At 54.1% G+C, this 14,716-nt stretch overlaps 1 protein-coding gene across 1 annotated transcript in view; it reads left to right on the plus strand.

The window, feature by feature from the left end:
• Positions 1 to 14,716, plus strand: part of PLXNA2 (plexin A2) — a 264,936-nt gene that overhangs the window by 214,372 nt on the left and 35,848 nt on the right. The window contains exons 16-20 of the mRNA XM_019546861.1: positions 2,211 to 2,378; positions 4,122 to 4,215; positions 10,550 to 10,789; positions 11,210 to 11,353; positions 13,520 to 13,754. Of these exons, the coding sequence (XP_019402406.1) occupies positions 2,211 to 2,378; positions 4,122 to 4,215; positions 10,550 to 10,789; positions 11,210 to 11,353; positions 13,520 to 13,754 (881 nt within the window). The remainder of the gene's footprint in view (positions 1 to 2,210; positions 2,379 to 4,121; positions 4,216 to 10,549; positions 10,790 to 11,209; positions 11,354 to 13,519; positions 13,755 to 14,716) is intronic.

Consider the following 14,716-nt stretch of genomic DNA (forward strand, 5'->3'; position numbering starts at 1 on the left):
TCTTGAACTGGGAAGCAGTGGATTAGGAACAACGGGTTGTGAAGCAGGAAAGATTTAACGCCCTACCAGCGTAGCTCCCGTTTCTGTCCCCAGAACAAATAAGAAGGCAAATGGAGAAAAAGAAGGTGATTATCCTGCATCCTGGCTGCAAGTGATTCCCTTCTCTAGGTCTTCCAGGCTCTGGAGGAATGCCTCCAAGCCTGACAAGGACAGGGTCAGAGTGGGGGTCAGGCCCCTGACAAGGGGTGACATTGGGGGAAGCATGGCTGTATTCTCGTTTCCTCCTCTACCCAAGTTGAAGGGACAGATTGTGTCCTCAAAGGCGCAGCTGCCCCCGAAAGTGCTGTTGGCTCCAGTGGGAGTAGCGTGCACGCGTTCTGCAGGTAGGGCACCATCTGCGGGTGGCCTGAGTGTTATCCCTAAAATACATGGCGATATTCAGGCAAATTGCAGAGACCTAGAACCATGCTGAAGTCTCTGCAGGTTCTCCCTGAGCCAGACAAGTAGTCACTCCAAGCGAGCGGCGGTGTGCCGACAACACGGTCTTTTCGTTCGGGGTCACATCGTGCTCTTCATTTTGCTTGGTCTGTTTGGAGGTGATGAATGTCGATTGTACTGAGAGGCAGAGGGGCTGCTGGATTAGATGGAGCAGTTTCTAACGAGATTCACTCTAATTACAGCTTCCCTCATTTCCCATCTCTGCTTGGAGAAGTGGGTAGATTCACCATGACGACATAATAATAGCACAGAACGCTAATTAACTGATCACAGGGAGCGCGGAGCGACTCTGCCAGCAGTGATGCATCACTCTGCATCTCACGCAAGAGCTAAGCAGGCCCCGATGAAGGCTGATCCTTGCAAACCAGGGTGCCCACACCAATGCGAGGCCCGTGGGCCAGGGTTGTGAGTGGGTTCCTCAGTGGGAAGGGAGCAAGCTCCTTCTGAACACAGCTGCCCGTGGGAATATTCAGTTCAACAACTGCAAAAAGAGTTGAGGCAGGCGGTGACAAGAGGAGGCCTTTTGTGGAGTCAGATGGCAGCAGCGAGGGCTGGCAGAGAACTGCCGCTCTCATCCAGCCTCCCCCTGGCCACCTGTGCACCCCCTCCCACCCTGCAAGAAGGCACATCCTTTATTCAGTTGCATAAAGCTGGAGCAGCAGAGCAGGGAGGGGAAAGGGAAGGGGAACAGGAGGCAAGAACAGCATGCATCGTGCTGACTGCCCAGTCCTCTGCTCCCTCCAGGTGAGGGGCAGAGCCAGGGCAACTCAGCCCAAGATAGCCAGAGCCCACTGTGGCTGCACAGAGGACTTGGTTTTGGGGGCTCTTCGACCAGCACCGTTAACGTGAACACCAAGGATGCTGCTTCTGAACTGCACAGGCATGAGCCAAGGCACAGAGATGCCATGGTTTTGCTCAGCGTCCTAGTGTGGGAGCTGAGGAAAGACCCCAGGCATCCTGCCTCTCATCCTTTCTCTAACGACTGGCTGGTCCCTTTGGGTTTCTGCAGACACGTTGCTAACCTGCCCGTGTAGCTGTTCTCCGGGGCACCGAGGGAAAGCAGATGGTCTGTTGTGTCCAGCCACCAGGCATGGAGTCCCGAGGTTCATTCCCAGTCCCCCAAGGGAGACAGGGAAACAAAGCTGCAGAGAGAGGGGAGGACATTGTTCCAGTCCCGCTGGGTCCTTCCCAGGTTGAGACTGGTGGCTGTTCAAGGTCCATTATGCTGATCTCAAGGACCTGAGTGTGCTGGGAGAGCGGGGGAAAGATGCTGGCTTCTGAATGAGTACATACACCCCACTTGGAAAAGAGCCATCTGCTTTCACACAGCCAGCAGCAGGCGGCAGGGTCACAGGGGGACATGGGGGGCTGCAGCTTGGTGCAGGGCATCCGTGTTTCTCTGTGGCCGCCACGTGAGCAAGAGCTAGGGGCTAAGGAGGGTTGTTCCTTCTCTGTGGTGTAAATGAACCCTCTGAGGCAGGTGCACCCACCTCAACTTGCCAGGAAGGCGCAGCATTCACTCTTTGTCCTAAATAACTGCACGCATTGCTGCTGTGCCATTCGACGGCTGTCTTATCCCAGCTGAGAGGTGGCTGTGCTTTGGTGCTGTAAGTTATTGCGCTGGATGGCCCTCCTCCAGGATCCAGGTAGCAGAGCCCTCCCATGGCCTGGCTGCCGGGGTGTAAAGCCTGCCCTGTTTCTCTCTCTTCCAGGAGGTCCGTGAACGAGATCGTGTGCGTCTCTGCCCCATCAGCGCACGGCCTGGGTCCCGTCCATGTCTCGGTGAGCGTGGACCGGGCCCAGCTGGAGAGCAGGCTGCAGTTCGAGTACATCGATGACCCCAAGGTGCAGCGCATCGAACCCGAGTGGAGCATAGCCAGGTAACCAGAGAGGGGCAGGGGGGTTGCAGTTTTGTGGCAGTCAATTATAGCCTGCTCCCCCCAACACAGACACACACAAGCATGGCTCACAGCTCAGAAGCACAAAGCTCACCCCCCAGAAAAGAGGGGGATACTGTGGGTGTTTGTTGTAATTCTCCTCGCGTGCTTGGTCAACATCCAGCCTGAGCGTGTTGGGTGCAGGTACTGAAGATATTGCTGTCTAAGGTTTCATCCTGCTGGGGTCGAGTACCCGCCCTCATGGAAGCTGCTGAAACTTAGCAATACCCAGTTGCTTGCAGGGGCAGGCCTGGGAGGAAGAATGAAGGGCAGAGGCTTTTTGCTCATCCTGAGTCTCTATACGGTGGTTGCAGAAACTCAGAAATGCCCACCACCATCACCACCGAGTCCCCAGTCTGCTCTCTCAGGTTACTCTGAGTTAGGACAAAAGAAAAGCCGTGGCGAGTGGCATGTCTCCCGCTCGGGGTCCTGCATCTGCCATTCCCAGGCACCAACAACGTTCAGATTTCCCATGATGGAAGGTCAGGTCTGGCATTATTAAACCCATTTTAATTACCAGAGCAATTACAGCAGTGGCAATCTGCAGAGAGCTTCCAGGACAGCAAATAAAGCCCCGAGATCACTTCCATCTGCTGAAGAAGTACACAATTGCTCATTAAAGGCTCCTTCTTGTAGCTGTGGAGAGTCTGGAAGAAAACAAGAAGCAGCAGCAACCAAGAAATGAAAAGCTGGTGCTAATCAGGGTGCTCTGTTTATCCAAGATTCGCTGCTCGGGACGGGGCGGCAGGCACGACCGCAGCACGCTACCGCAGCGTGTGTTAGAGGCCGTGGATCACATTCGTCCTGCGTTTAAGTCCTTTGTCTCCAGTGAAGGTGCACAAGGAGTGAAACAGGGCCACGGATTTCACATTACGTTATTAGATGGAAATACGTCTGTCCTCCGCAAAGCCAGGCGTGAAGGAAAGCCTGGATTCAAGGTCACCCGAATTTCTGAGCGGGATTAAGCTGGCGGGCTCATCTGAACTGCCGGTCCTGATGCTGAAAGAGGCATCGCTGACCCCAGCTGCGCAGAGCAGGTTCCCCTGCTGCTGAGGTGCTCACCTGCAGCCAAGACACGGAAGGAAATCCCGGGGACGGGCAGACGATGGGCTCCATGTTCCAGCCGGGATTGCTGCATTCTCGCTGGCTGCAACTGGCCATGTTATTCTCCATCCCCCTCCACCCCAAACCAGGCAGCAGCAAATTGTGCCCCTGCTGTGTCACGTCACGCCCCAGAGGTGGCAGGGACTTGAAAGCGGGTGAAAGGAGATTTCTTTCACTGCGCATGCTCCTCACAGCACAGCAGCCTCTTCCTTACAAGAGTCCCTCACTCAAGCCTGAAACGCGGCAACTAATTTATCGTTCCCATTTATTTAGCCCTGGCCTTTCATTCTTTTTTCATCCTGCTCTTGCTTATGCTGAGCCTCAAAACGCTGCCACGTGGGGGGTGACACTCCACCAGGGGTACAGTTGAGACCAGAAAATCCAATTAACTTGTGCGACTGCAGTCCCCGGGGACTCGGTGACAGTATATTAATCCACGGTGTCACCTAGTTCCTGTAGAGTCGGCAGAAAACATCTTTGTGAGATCAACAAGCATATGGATTGCGGGAGCACAGTTGCTATGTATTGCCACAGGTCCCCCTGCTAAACCTCATTAATCTGGTGTCTGCTTATTCTCTACAGTGGACACACGCCTCTGACAGTCACGGGGTCCAATCTGGATGTGATTCAGGAGCCCAGGATCCGTGTGAAATACAACGGCAAGGAATCTGTCAATGTAAGTAGCAGCTGTCATCAAAGTACAGCTGCTTTACCCCTCTCGCACTAGGTTGTCCCACCATTGCCTACTGCTAGCTGTTGCAGTGAGTGTAGCTTTAGCATGGCTTTGCAGCGTAGCGGGCGCATTCGACCCAACCAAAACCAGCACAGCCAGCAGCACGGCAGGTGTAGTGTACCTGGCGTAGTTCATACCTTCAGTGGCACAACTTTTGCACTACACCTGGAGGCAGCTGGGAAGTCTAGAGCTGCTGGTACATCCAATCTAGACATGCCTGGAGCAGGCAGTCCATACAGACGTGCTCACCGGCCATACCTCTTACGTTTAGCAGCGCTGCAGCTGCTTTTATCTGGACATAACTGGACTCACCATCAACAAAATTATATAGATGTGGTATTAAGCTGTATAGACAGAAGCTATATAGGCCTGGAATAGAATAGTAGAAAAGTTGGGTTGGAAGGGACCTCTTGAAGTCACCGAGACCAACCTCCAGTGATAAACAGCTGTTTCTGTAAAGGACTCACTGCTGTGCCCAGAGAGGCTGCCAGAGCTGCATGTTTCCATTTGTTTTCAGCTTTTTAAAATTCCCCTAAGAACACTGTCCCCCTCTCCATCCGTCAGATCCACATGCCGTTTCTGAGGAGCACTTTGTGCCTGGACGGCGCTGCGTAAGTGCCACGTAACAGGAACTGTAATGACTAACCAGCCCGTCTCCTTTTCATCAGACTAAACAAATGTCAGAGTAGGAAGCCTATTTAAATGGAAGCACCTCAAACCCACAAAAGTCTCCTGGGGGTTTCAGCTTCGCCCATCCATCACCGTCCCAGCTGATTTGCTCGCTTGTTTTGATTAACTGGATTTCTAAGAAGTGTCGTGGTCCTGGGCCAAGTCAGTGAACACCGGGAGATTTGGGTTGGTTTGCGCAGGGAAGGCAGACATGCCAAAGATAGGCATTACAACGTGCAAGTGCTGACAGCCCTTATCTCAGCACTGCTGTGGTGAAGTGGGTGGACAGAGCAGGCTGTTAATTGAGATGGCTTGCTCTGGGGGCTGCTTCACTCTCCAGCCATTGTTGCATCTACCAGCTGGTGCCCCCGTGTGCTGGTGCTGACTTGCCCCTTTTGCTGACTTCCCATCGGGGTCCTGGCCAGATGAATGCCAGCGCGTCCTGCATGCGTGCTGTAGCGGAGACCCAAGCACAGACCTCATGGCCTGTAGACCCAGCTCCAGTGAAGAGGGGGTTCCCTGCCAAGGCCTGGCCTTGATCTTTGTGCCCGGCTGCTTGCTCCCTAGCAGAGGGCCTGAGAGTTTTGCAGCCGGCGCCCCGGCTGCTGAATGCACATGGAGCATTGTCGGTGAAAGCCCTGAGAAGCTGTTAGCATGACCGGCCGTGGAGCCCATAGCGAGGGGAAGCAGCAGGGAGCCGGGGAGCACGGAGACATATGGTGCTTGTGCCTTTGTGAGACCTGGCTATATATCATTGAAAACGCACAAAACCCGACAGCAGCCTCAGGGGTGTGGACCGTACAGGGCCGGCGTGACAGGGAGACAATGCAAAGTGAGTTCCTCGGTGACCCCGGGGCTGCCCTGCCTGCCAGGAAGTCAGCCCGGTTCCCAAAGCTTTGACATCGTAACCACCCCCTAGGCCTGGCAACTCGTTTGTCTTGTTGCAGTCACGCTGGTTTTCCCTGCTCTGGGGATCCCCATCCCACCGCCTGCCACAGAGCCCTTCTTCCTCCCAGCACGTCCTGTGCACCCACAGAGCGGGCTGCAGGGGCGTCCCAGCCCCATCCCGAGGCATGTTTCCATGGAGAAGCTGAATGGATGCAGGCCCCCGTCATGCCCAGCTGCTCTGCCATCTCTTTTTTGCCCAGCTCCTTCTGTGCCGGTCCACGCCGAGGCAATGAGAAACGGCTAGTGCGGAAGCCATTATATTTTAATAGTCTCTCTCTATCTGTCTCTCCATAAATAACGCTTGCATCGCAGCAGCTCTGGGCTTGGTAATCATGGACAGGGCTGGGGAGGTGTGAGAAAAGCTTTCAAGGCACTTGGCCGTCTCGCCGCCAGGATCTCAGTGCGAGATGAGTTGAGCCGTGGCCTCCCTGCTAGAAAGCTGCACCCGCCGCAAGAAGGGAGAGTTTGCATCCAGACGCGTGGGGTGGTTCGGGGGGAAAAGCTGCGGGGAACAGAGGAGCCGGAGCTGCACCATGCACGTGACACCCCGCCAGGTTTGCAACAGCAAATGGGCCTCTTGGGTGTTTGCTTAATAAGCCTTGAAGGTGTTTCGGATCCTGGGCTGTTTCTGGGACTGTAATGAGCATGCAGCAATAGTGGGTCTCTGCACGCACCCACTCCCAGGCTCTCCGGACCCCTCTCCTGCAGCATGACCTGGGACGCCCTTGCCCTTGCCGGGCGGCGGGGCCTTCTGTGCAGCTGGGATCCGGCAGACAAGCGCGGAGGAAATGGGTTTTGCGCCTGTTCCCCACCCCGGGTTGCAGCTCTCCGAGGGCGAGCGCGCAGGGGCCTCCTCATATTCCACTGCCGCCTGGCACTGCTTTTATGCCTCTCCCCTAATTAGCTCTAGCTGAGCCCTTTATTTAAACCATTTGTCCCACACTTCGTAAACTGCCAGGGAAAGTTAAGAAGCCAATAAACAGAGCTGTGATATTGTGTGGGTTTGGGGTTTTTTTTTACATTGGGCTCAGACTGTAAATTGCATTCTCCTCTGACTGAGTCATCGGAGGAGCTGGCGGGATCCCCAGGCTGCAGCCCAGGCACCGAGCGCAGCACGTTACTCCTCAGCAAACCCTTCTGCAGTCCCTGCTTTGCCTTGGAAAGTGCTTGGGGAAGCAGGCTGGGGTCTCGCCAAGCCGCCATCAGAGACCAGATGGACTTGAGTTTTTGATCCCAAGAACTTGAAAGAGGAAGCTTTTGTCTTTGTCCACAACGTTCTAGTCCCAGCCCAGTGATGTTTGTGGTGCCTCAGTGTGCTTACCTGTAAAATGGGGAGATGTGCTGGCTGCAGAGTGCACGGAGCAGTTGGCTGGAAGGTGCCCAGGATTGTGCACACATGCTGGGTAGCAGCAGGTTCACAGGTAGTGGAGCGTGTGGACAGCTGGCAGGAGCGTGCAGCCATGCATCTGTCATGCATGCATGGCATTTGGCAGCGACGTTCCCAGCGGACAGCGCAGCTGTGCCTCTGTGCTGGGCAAGGCGCTGCACCCTACCTGCAGCCCTGCTGCCATGCATGGGGACAGGCCGTTAACTCTGGATGTGACTTTTATCTCCTCCCATTTTATCTGTTGGCGCCCTCGTGCATTCGGGTGTTTTACGAGCTCCAATGTTGTTGTTTTGCGAGGCGCCCAGAATGCCATAAAAAATCCAATTTATTATTATTATTTAGTGACTTTCAGGAGTCATCGTGCAAGGAAACAGCTTCACTTTCATACGGACGCAAAGTGACTTTGTAGACCTGAGCGGCACCAGGAGCGCTCGGCTCGGAGCCGGTAGAGCTTGTGCGGCAGGCCTGTCTCGTGCTGGAAGGATGGGCCCACGCTGCTGAGATATCCCTCAAATAAGGCATCTTCACTGTGAGCCTGGAACGTAGCTGTCTAATGTGGTCCAGGTGGGGCCAGCCGAGACGGCAATGGGCTACGCTCTGGTGGAAGCATTAGCAGAGAACATAACTCCTAGCTTTCTGCACCCATCTCCAACCAGGCCAACATGTTGTTGCACTCTCCAGGCCCTTATCTACCTGGTCCTTACATCGCTGCCTCCTCTTGGAGTCATTAATGAGCTTTACCCCCTCCAGAGCCCTGTGGAGAGATGGGCATCTCCTCCCCAGGCTACCGAAAGGGGGTTGAAGCCCAGAGAAAGCAGAGCAGTTTGTGTGCAGGCTCACACAGGAAGCCCGTGGCAGCCCCGAAAGCTGAGCACAAGCCTGGTCCAGGCTCAGCGCCTCCACTTTGCCACAGAAGGGATGTTTGCATACCTCTCGCACCCAGCAGCTGAGCAGAAGTGAACCCCTGCTTGGCCAGGCACCAGGTCACGTCCCCATGCTCTGCAATGAGATGCGTGCTTCTCGCATTCGTTACCCAGCTGAACGAACCCGAGGGAGCTGTTTCCACCACGTGCAAAAAACTGCCTCTGGAAACGGCAACTTGCTCGACTGCCATGCTTTCCTCTTCCCCTCAGGGCTTCAGCTCTGGGCTTTTTTTCACACCTCATTTTATGATTATTACAAAAATGATTCTTAATGTCCAAATGTGCGCAGAGTTAAATCTCCCTGGTGTGGAGAGAGGCCAAATTAAAGGTCTCCTGCTGTTCTACAGGCCGTGGTTCCTAATAAATCAGCAGAAAGTGCCTGCCCTGCCCGCCCAACAAGCCCTTGCTCTAGGGCACGGGGGAGTTGTGGCGTGGGGCCCAGCAGCCTTCGATTTACTCAGAATCCTTCGTTACCAGGGGAGCCCTCCTCTTTCCCGCTGGTATTAGAAAATTGTCTCTAATCACCAATTTGTAGGCAAGGCCAGGTATTAATTACAGGTCTGGCTCAAAGGCATGTTTGGCAGAGGCAATGCAACAGGCAAGAAAAAAAGGACTCGGCAAGCTGGTTTGCTGTCTGGAGCTCCCTCCAGCGCGACTCCGGGCCTTGAGCTGGGTTTTGGCAGGGTGGGGGCATAGCTTCTCCCCATGTGGGACTGCAGTGATTCAAGTCTGAGCTCCTTGTTCTGGCCACATACCAGCGTAGTGGACTCTGTAGGGAGAGGTCAAGGCAGCAGGATACAGCTGCCCTAGTAGCCGGGTCGCCAGGACTAATCCTCCCACCGCTTCTGAAGATGGCGCCAGCAGCTGTCATCAGCCCAGAGGACCAGAGCCCTGGCGTCATACCTCTCCTGGCGGATCACGCGTCCTGTCGCTCACCTGACTGCAACCCCGGTAATTCAGCACTGATCCGGAGGGGAGAAAGCAGCGTCCCTCCTATCCACCTGGGCAATGCTTTCTGATCCAGTGCTGACCGGGCTGTGGAGGATGTGTTGTCGAACAGAATCACGTCTTAATGTGCTGATCTCACGTTTTGCAAGGTACCCGAGTACAGTCGCTGCTTCAGCATGCTCGTTCCAAAGTCCCATAGGGATTTCATCGCATTAAGGGTTGTTCTGGTTTTGGTTTTTATTCCAAACAGTGTGCGCTTCTGAAAATGCTGACAGTCTCTTCCCTCTGTTGTCTCTCTGTGTGTGTGTGTGTGTGTGCGTGCGTGCGTGCACGTTCCTGGACTAAACTGCAAATAAAAATTAAATTCTATAAGCATCACTGGCTCCTTGGCCAATTTTTTCTAGGGCAAGCCCGTTCTGCCACCCACCTGCTGCACATTAACCCTGACTCGTGCCAGTATTGGCTCCTGTGTCCTTTGCCCTGAGTGGCCCTTTCACCCCTCATAGGTTGTTGCCTACAAAAACGCAGGCCTCCCTTAATCAGTTAGTCTTTAAGGGGCATCCTGCCCTGCCTTCTGCCCTCAGTACCTAACTCACTGCTTTGTAACGGGACTTAGAGATACCTGGGGTATCAGAGGCTCGGTGTGAAGCCAAATTGTACTTGCCAAGTTAGAGAAAGAGAAATAAGGTGGAGCGGCATGGCTGCAATCCTTTGCACAGCTGCTCACTGCCCATGGGTACTCATGCTTTTAAAAATAATGGCTGGAGCCCGTTCAGATCAGCACGGTCTCAAGCAAGGGGGCTGTTGACAGGAGCTTCCTCTTGCAACTCCTGGCTTGTGAACTCAGGGGAAGGGTGGGGGCCCAGAGTGTCACTGGCCATGATTTGGTTTGCTAGTGCTTTCGCATTATTGCAAATGGGTTCAGACACTGTCACCTCCCCCAGTGACCGTGCTTTTACCTTCATGTTCACAAGACCCTCCAACCACGTGTCTCAGCCCTGCCCTGGAGACGACAGCTCTAGCCTGAGAGGAGAGCTCACCTCTGCGACTATAGCGGGAGCTTTAATGCCAGGGGTAGCTGTCACCCTAAAAAGTAGGACTGTGCCTTGTTCAGACAGCAGCCAGGTGTGTCTGGCCTCGCTGACCTGTTGGGCCAGGCTGAGCTTGGGCCTTTAAATCTCTAGATGTAACAGGCACAGTTTCAGCTATGATGTCTGTAAGGGTATTACACCGGGATTAGTAGCCGTCCCGCTGACCAGGTCTGAAGGAGTCGGATTCCACAGTTTTCAGTGAATTTGCCCGTTGGTGTTGTGTATGCAAGGCTGGGCAAAGACCAGCCATGGGAGGGATCTCTTACTCACGGTGTTCATCTCCCCCTCCTCTTCCCTTCTTGCATTTCCAGATCTGCAGGGTCATGAACACAACCATGCTGACCTGCCTGGCTCCCTCCCTCACCCCTGAGTACCGCCCTGGCTTGGATGCCGTCGAGCGGCCAGACGAGTTTGGCTTCATCTTTAACAACGTGCAGTCCCTGCTCATCTATAACGACACTAAGTTCATTTACTACCCAAACCCCACTTTTGAGCTGCTGAGCCCCACAGGGGTGCTGGACCAGAAGCCAGGGTCTCCCATCATCCTGAAGGTAAGGACACCCGAGACATCCATTTCAGCCCTTTGTGCAGCCCAGCTGGTCTCCCTGTGAGCCCTAGTCCTAGGAAGGAGTGAAGTCTAAAACCCTCGACTGCTATAATTCAGCACTATGTCCAGAAAGCTTTTAGGTGTAGGTGAGAGCTGAAGTGCAACAGGCAGAGGTGCTGTAGGACTCGGAGAGCCTTATGCCCTTCTCTCGCCCTCTTTGAGATCTAGGAAGCACGGTGTGATGTCCATGATACAGGAATATTGCACCCACTGGCTAGAGAAGGCAGGGGAAGATGGAAAGGGGCAACATATAGGCCTCTGTTTCCAACTATGTGCACGCTTCAACTAGGAATTAAAGAGTAGATGAGTTCTGGCCGACAAATATGTGATGTCTTCATGCAGCCATCTTTCCCTTTGTCTCCAGGGCAAAAATCTGTGCCCGCCAGCTCCCGGCGGAGCAAAGCTGAACTACACCGTCCTAATTGGAGACACCCCTTGCGCCGTCACCGTGTCTGAGACACAGCTGCTGTGCGAGCCTCCGACCCTCACGGGCCAGCATAAAGTTATGGTAGGTCAGAAACCAGCCTGCACCTGTCTGTCTGTCTGTCTACCCTCTCTTCCTTGCTGTTTCCTCCAAGGCAGCACCTAAGTGCTGTTTTTGCCACCGTTGTCAAGCCTCAGACAGGATTTTAGCCCTTCACGGCTGTTTAATTGGAAGTGAAAAGCATAGCATGTCGTGGAAAGAAGGGAATTCCCGTCCTGTCCCTGGAGACCCCCTCCTGCTGCCAGGGCAGGTTTCTAGAGAAGCTGGGAAGCTGGGGGATTTCTGCCAGCAGGGCCCCAGCATCGGCTGCCCCATTTCTGACCGTGCTAATACACGGGAAACGGACCGTCACCCGCAGCGCTCCCAGCCGCGAGGTCAGGAAGGGTTTCTGCCGCTGCATACAGTGCGGTGATATTGGGACTTCAAGGGATTTTTGCATTTTCCTGAAGCATCAGGAGTCGGCTGCTTCTGAATGGTGGGTTTGATTGGATAACAGCGTGATCCAGGATGCAATTCTTGTGCTTTCATTCGCTTCACTTGTAGGCAATGTTATCCCTCTCCGGTGTAGTCAGAGACGAAGTGGGCAGCTGCTAACGTACCAGGGTAACGCTCAAATGAGGCCCTTAATTGCGATTTATGTTTCTTCAAGTTCAACAACCAAAATATATTTGAATTATCACCACAGGATGGGTACTAAGCAGCCCCAAAGACAGCTGTGTACATCTGAGGTCTTCCATGTTCAAGAAAACCCTGTCCTATCATTAGCCTCCAGCCTGCTTATTCCCCAACTTTCACATATATTCTCTCTTCCCTTCCCCTTCCTTTCCCTCTCTTTTCCAACCCTTCTTTCTTAGTTTTCCTTTACTTCCTTTGTCCAAGAAATTGTCAGTGTGTCTCTAATGTCCATAGTTTACAAAAGGGAGTTGAAAGCCTGTGAAATGAAAGTGAAATGGAGCCATCAGATAATAAGAACAAAGCTTCAGACAGTGAAGGACTGACGTATTTATCATGACTTGAAGCCATCTCTGTGTTTCAAATAGGCTGTGCCCTTTCTTTTCTTTTTTATTTTTGAACACAGGCGGTCTTCAGACGGTCTTGGCTGTGATGGAGACAAACTGTGTGCCATGTCTTCTCCAGACATCCGTACAGTGTGGACTGATTGCCTTAACTTAACAGATAAAAGGGATTTTGGGAGCAGAAAAAATGTGTCAGGCATCTGAGCTGGAAGTCAGTGCTGCTTACTCAAAGGCCACTGCTTCCTCTTCCACCCTTTTTCCTCCTGGGATGGAGCTGGGAGGGTGGAAATCTCTCTCTCTCCATCCACATCTTGGGCTGGGGACGTGGAGCAGAGCCAGGCAGTCCAGGTCCAAACTGGGATTGTTGCAGGGCTGAGCAGAGGGTGGCCGGGTGAGAGTAGATAGGACACCCCCCAACCAGGGAATCAGGGGGCGGGTGTTGGACCGAGTGAGAGTCCAAGAGTCCCAGAGCGCCTCGACTACCCAAATCCACGTTGGCTTTGCATGAGAGCAGTGGGGATGGCCTCGAAGGTGAGCAGCTTGCACCTGGGCTGCCCGTCCCTGAGCCAGCTGCTAAATGGGGCTCTCCCTGCCTGAGCCCTGCTTGTTTTCACAGAATGATAGAAAATGAGGGCTGGAAGGGAGCTCAGGAGGTCACATCCCATCCAACCCCCTGCTCAGAGCAGGACCGGCCCCAACTGCATCATCCCAGCCACGGCTTTGTCTAGCCAGCTCTTCAAAACCTCCACGGATGGAGACTCCACCACCTCTCTGCTCCAGTGCTTCACCACCCTCCTTGTGAGAAGGTTTCTCCTAATATCTAACCTCGACTTCCCTTGCTGCAACTCGAGCCCCTTGCTCTGTCGTCTGCCACCGCTGAGAACAGTCCAGCTCCATCCGCTCTGCAGCCCCACTTCAGAGAGTTGAAGGCTGCTGTCAAATCCCCTCTCAGTCTTCTCTTCTGTGGACTAAATGAGCCCAGTTCCCTCAGCCTCTTCTTGCAAGTCATGTGCCCCAGCCCCCCGAACCATTTTTGTTGCCCTCCACTGGACTCTCTCCAATTTTTACACATCCTTTCTGTAGTGGGGGGCCCAAAACTGGACACAGGACTCCAGATGTGGCCTCCCCAGTGCCACACAGAGTGAAATAATCACTTGACATTTTGCTTGGCTAGGTGCACGTTGGTGGCATTATCTTCTCGCCCGGCTCAGTGAGCGTGATCTCGGACAGCCTGCTGACCCTGCCGGCCATCGTCAGCATCGCGGCAGGAGGCAGCCTGCTCCTCATCATCGTCATCATCGTCCTCATCGCCTACAAGCGCAAGTCCCGGGAGAATGACCTCACCCTCAAGAGGCTCCAGATGCAGATGGACAACCTCGAATCACGTGTGGCCCTGGAGTGCAAGGAGGGTGAGTACCGCACTGGTGGGGGCCAGGGAAGAGAGGTGCGGACTTTACTGCGATTGCATTGTGTGCGGGGCACAACTCACCAGCACAACCCCAGTGCCTCATGCGGACCTCCGGTCCTGAGAACATCACAGGGCAGTGCATGGTGTCAGACCTGCACCCATCGCCCAGGCAATGACAGAGACTGGCTACCCAGTGCCATGCCCATAGAGAGCAATAGCTCTTGGCTTGCCTGTCTTTGTGGCCGGAGTCTCCTACCATGGTTCTCAGGCATCCCCCTTGAAAGCATGCAGACCAAGCATAGGATCTCAGGCCCAGCTGGCTTCTCTAAAACTAAAGCCAGGTTTCTGAGGGTCTGCCCATGTGGCCTGGTCACAGAGCATAAAAGCATCCTTTTGGAAAGCAGCCTCGGGAGGAATCCTGGGGCGATGTGCAGCGCCTCCCCAGATGACCAATCCTCCCACACCAGACGAGCGCAGAAAGGATGACTGCAGGCCAGAGCTGCCTCCTGCAGGATTCCCAGACTGTCAGTGAATCACACCACTGGCAGATGAATATGGCAGGGCAGACCATGAGGCATCCTCAGTGTCATGTCCTAAAAATGTGGGGACATTTTCTCCTGTCAAAACCTCACGCTTTCCTGCTGTTCCCTTCCTTTCCCTCGGGTCGGCTCTGGAGCCTACGTCCACTTTTATGTCCCATATCCACTGATGTGCAGGAGCATTTGGAAAGGCCCCTGCACTCGCAGCAGCATGCAGGCACGTTGTGTTATGCGCAGGCCAGCTTCGCACAATGGGATTTCCGTGGGAAGCTCCTATCAGTGAAGCTACCCCAGTGCCCGAGAGCCCTTTTGCAATGACAGCTCGGGCGTATTTGCTGGAACCGCTTGTCCAGTTGACACAGTGGCAAAACCTGTGAGTGAAGCACAAAGCCACTATGACACTAAGATGTGGGGGGATGTGGGT

The sequence above is a fragment of the Crocodylus porosus genome, unplaced genomic scaffold, assembly GCF_001723895.1.
Source record: "Crocodylus porosus isolate Cpor-Errol unplaced genomic scaffold, CroPor_comp1, whole genome shotgun sequence".
In the NCBI taxonomy this organism is placed as follows: Eukaryota; Metazoa; Chordata; order Crocodylia; family Crocodylidae; genus Crocodylus; species Crocodylus porosus.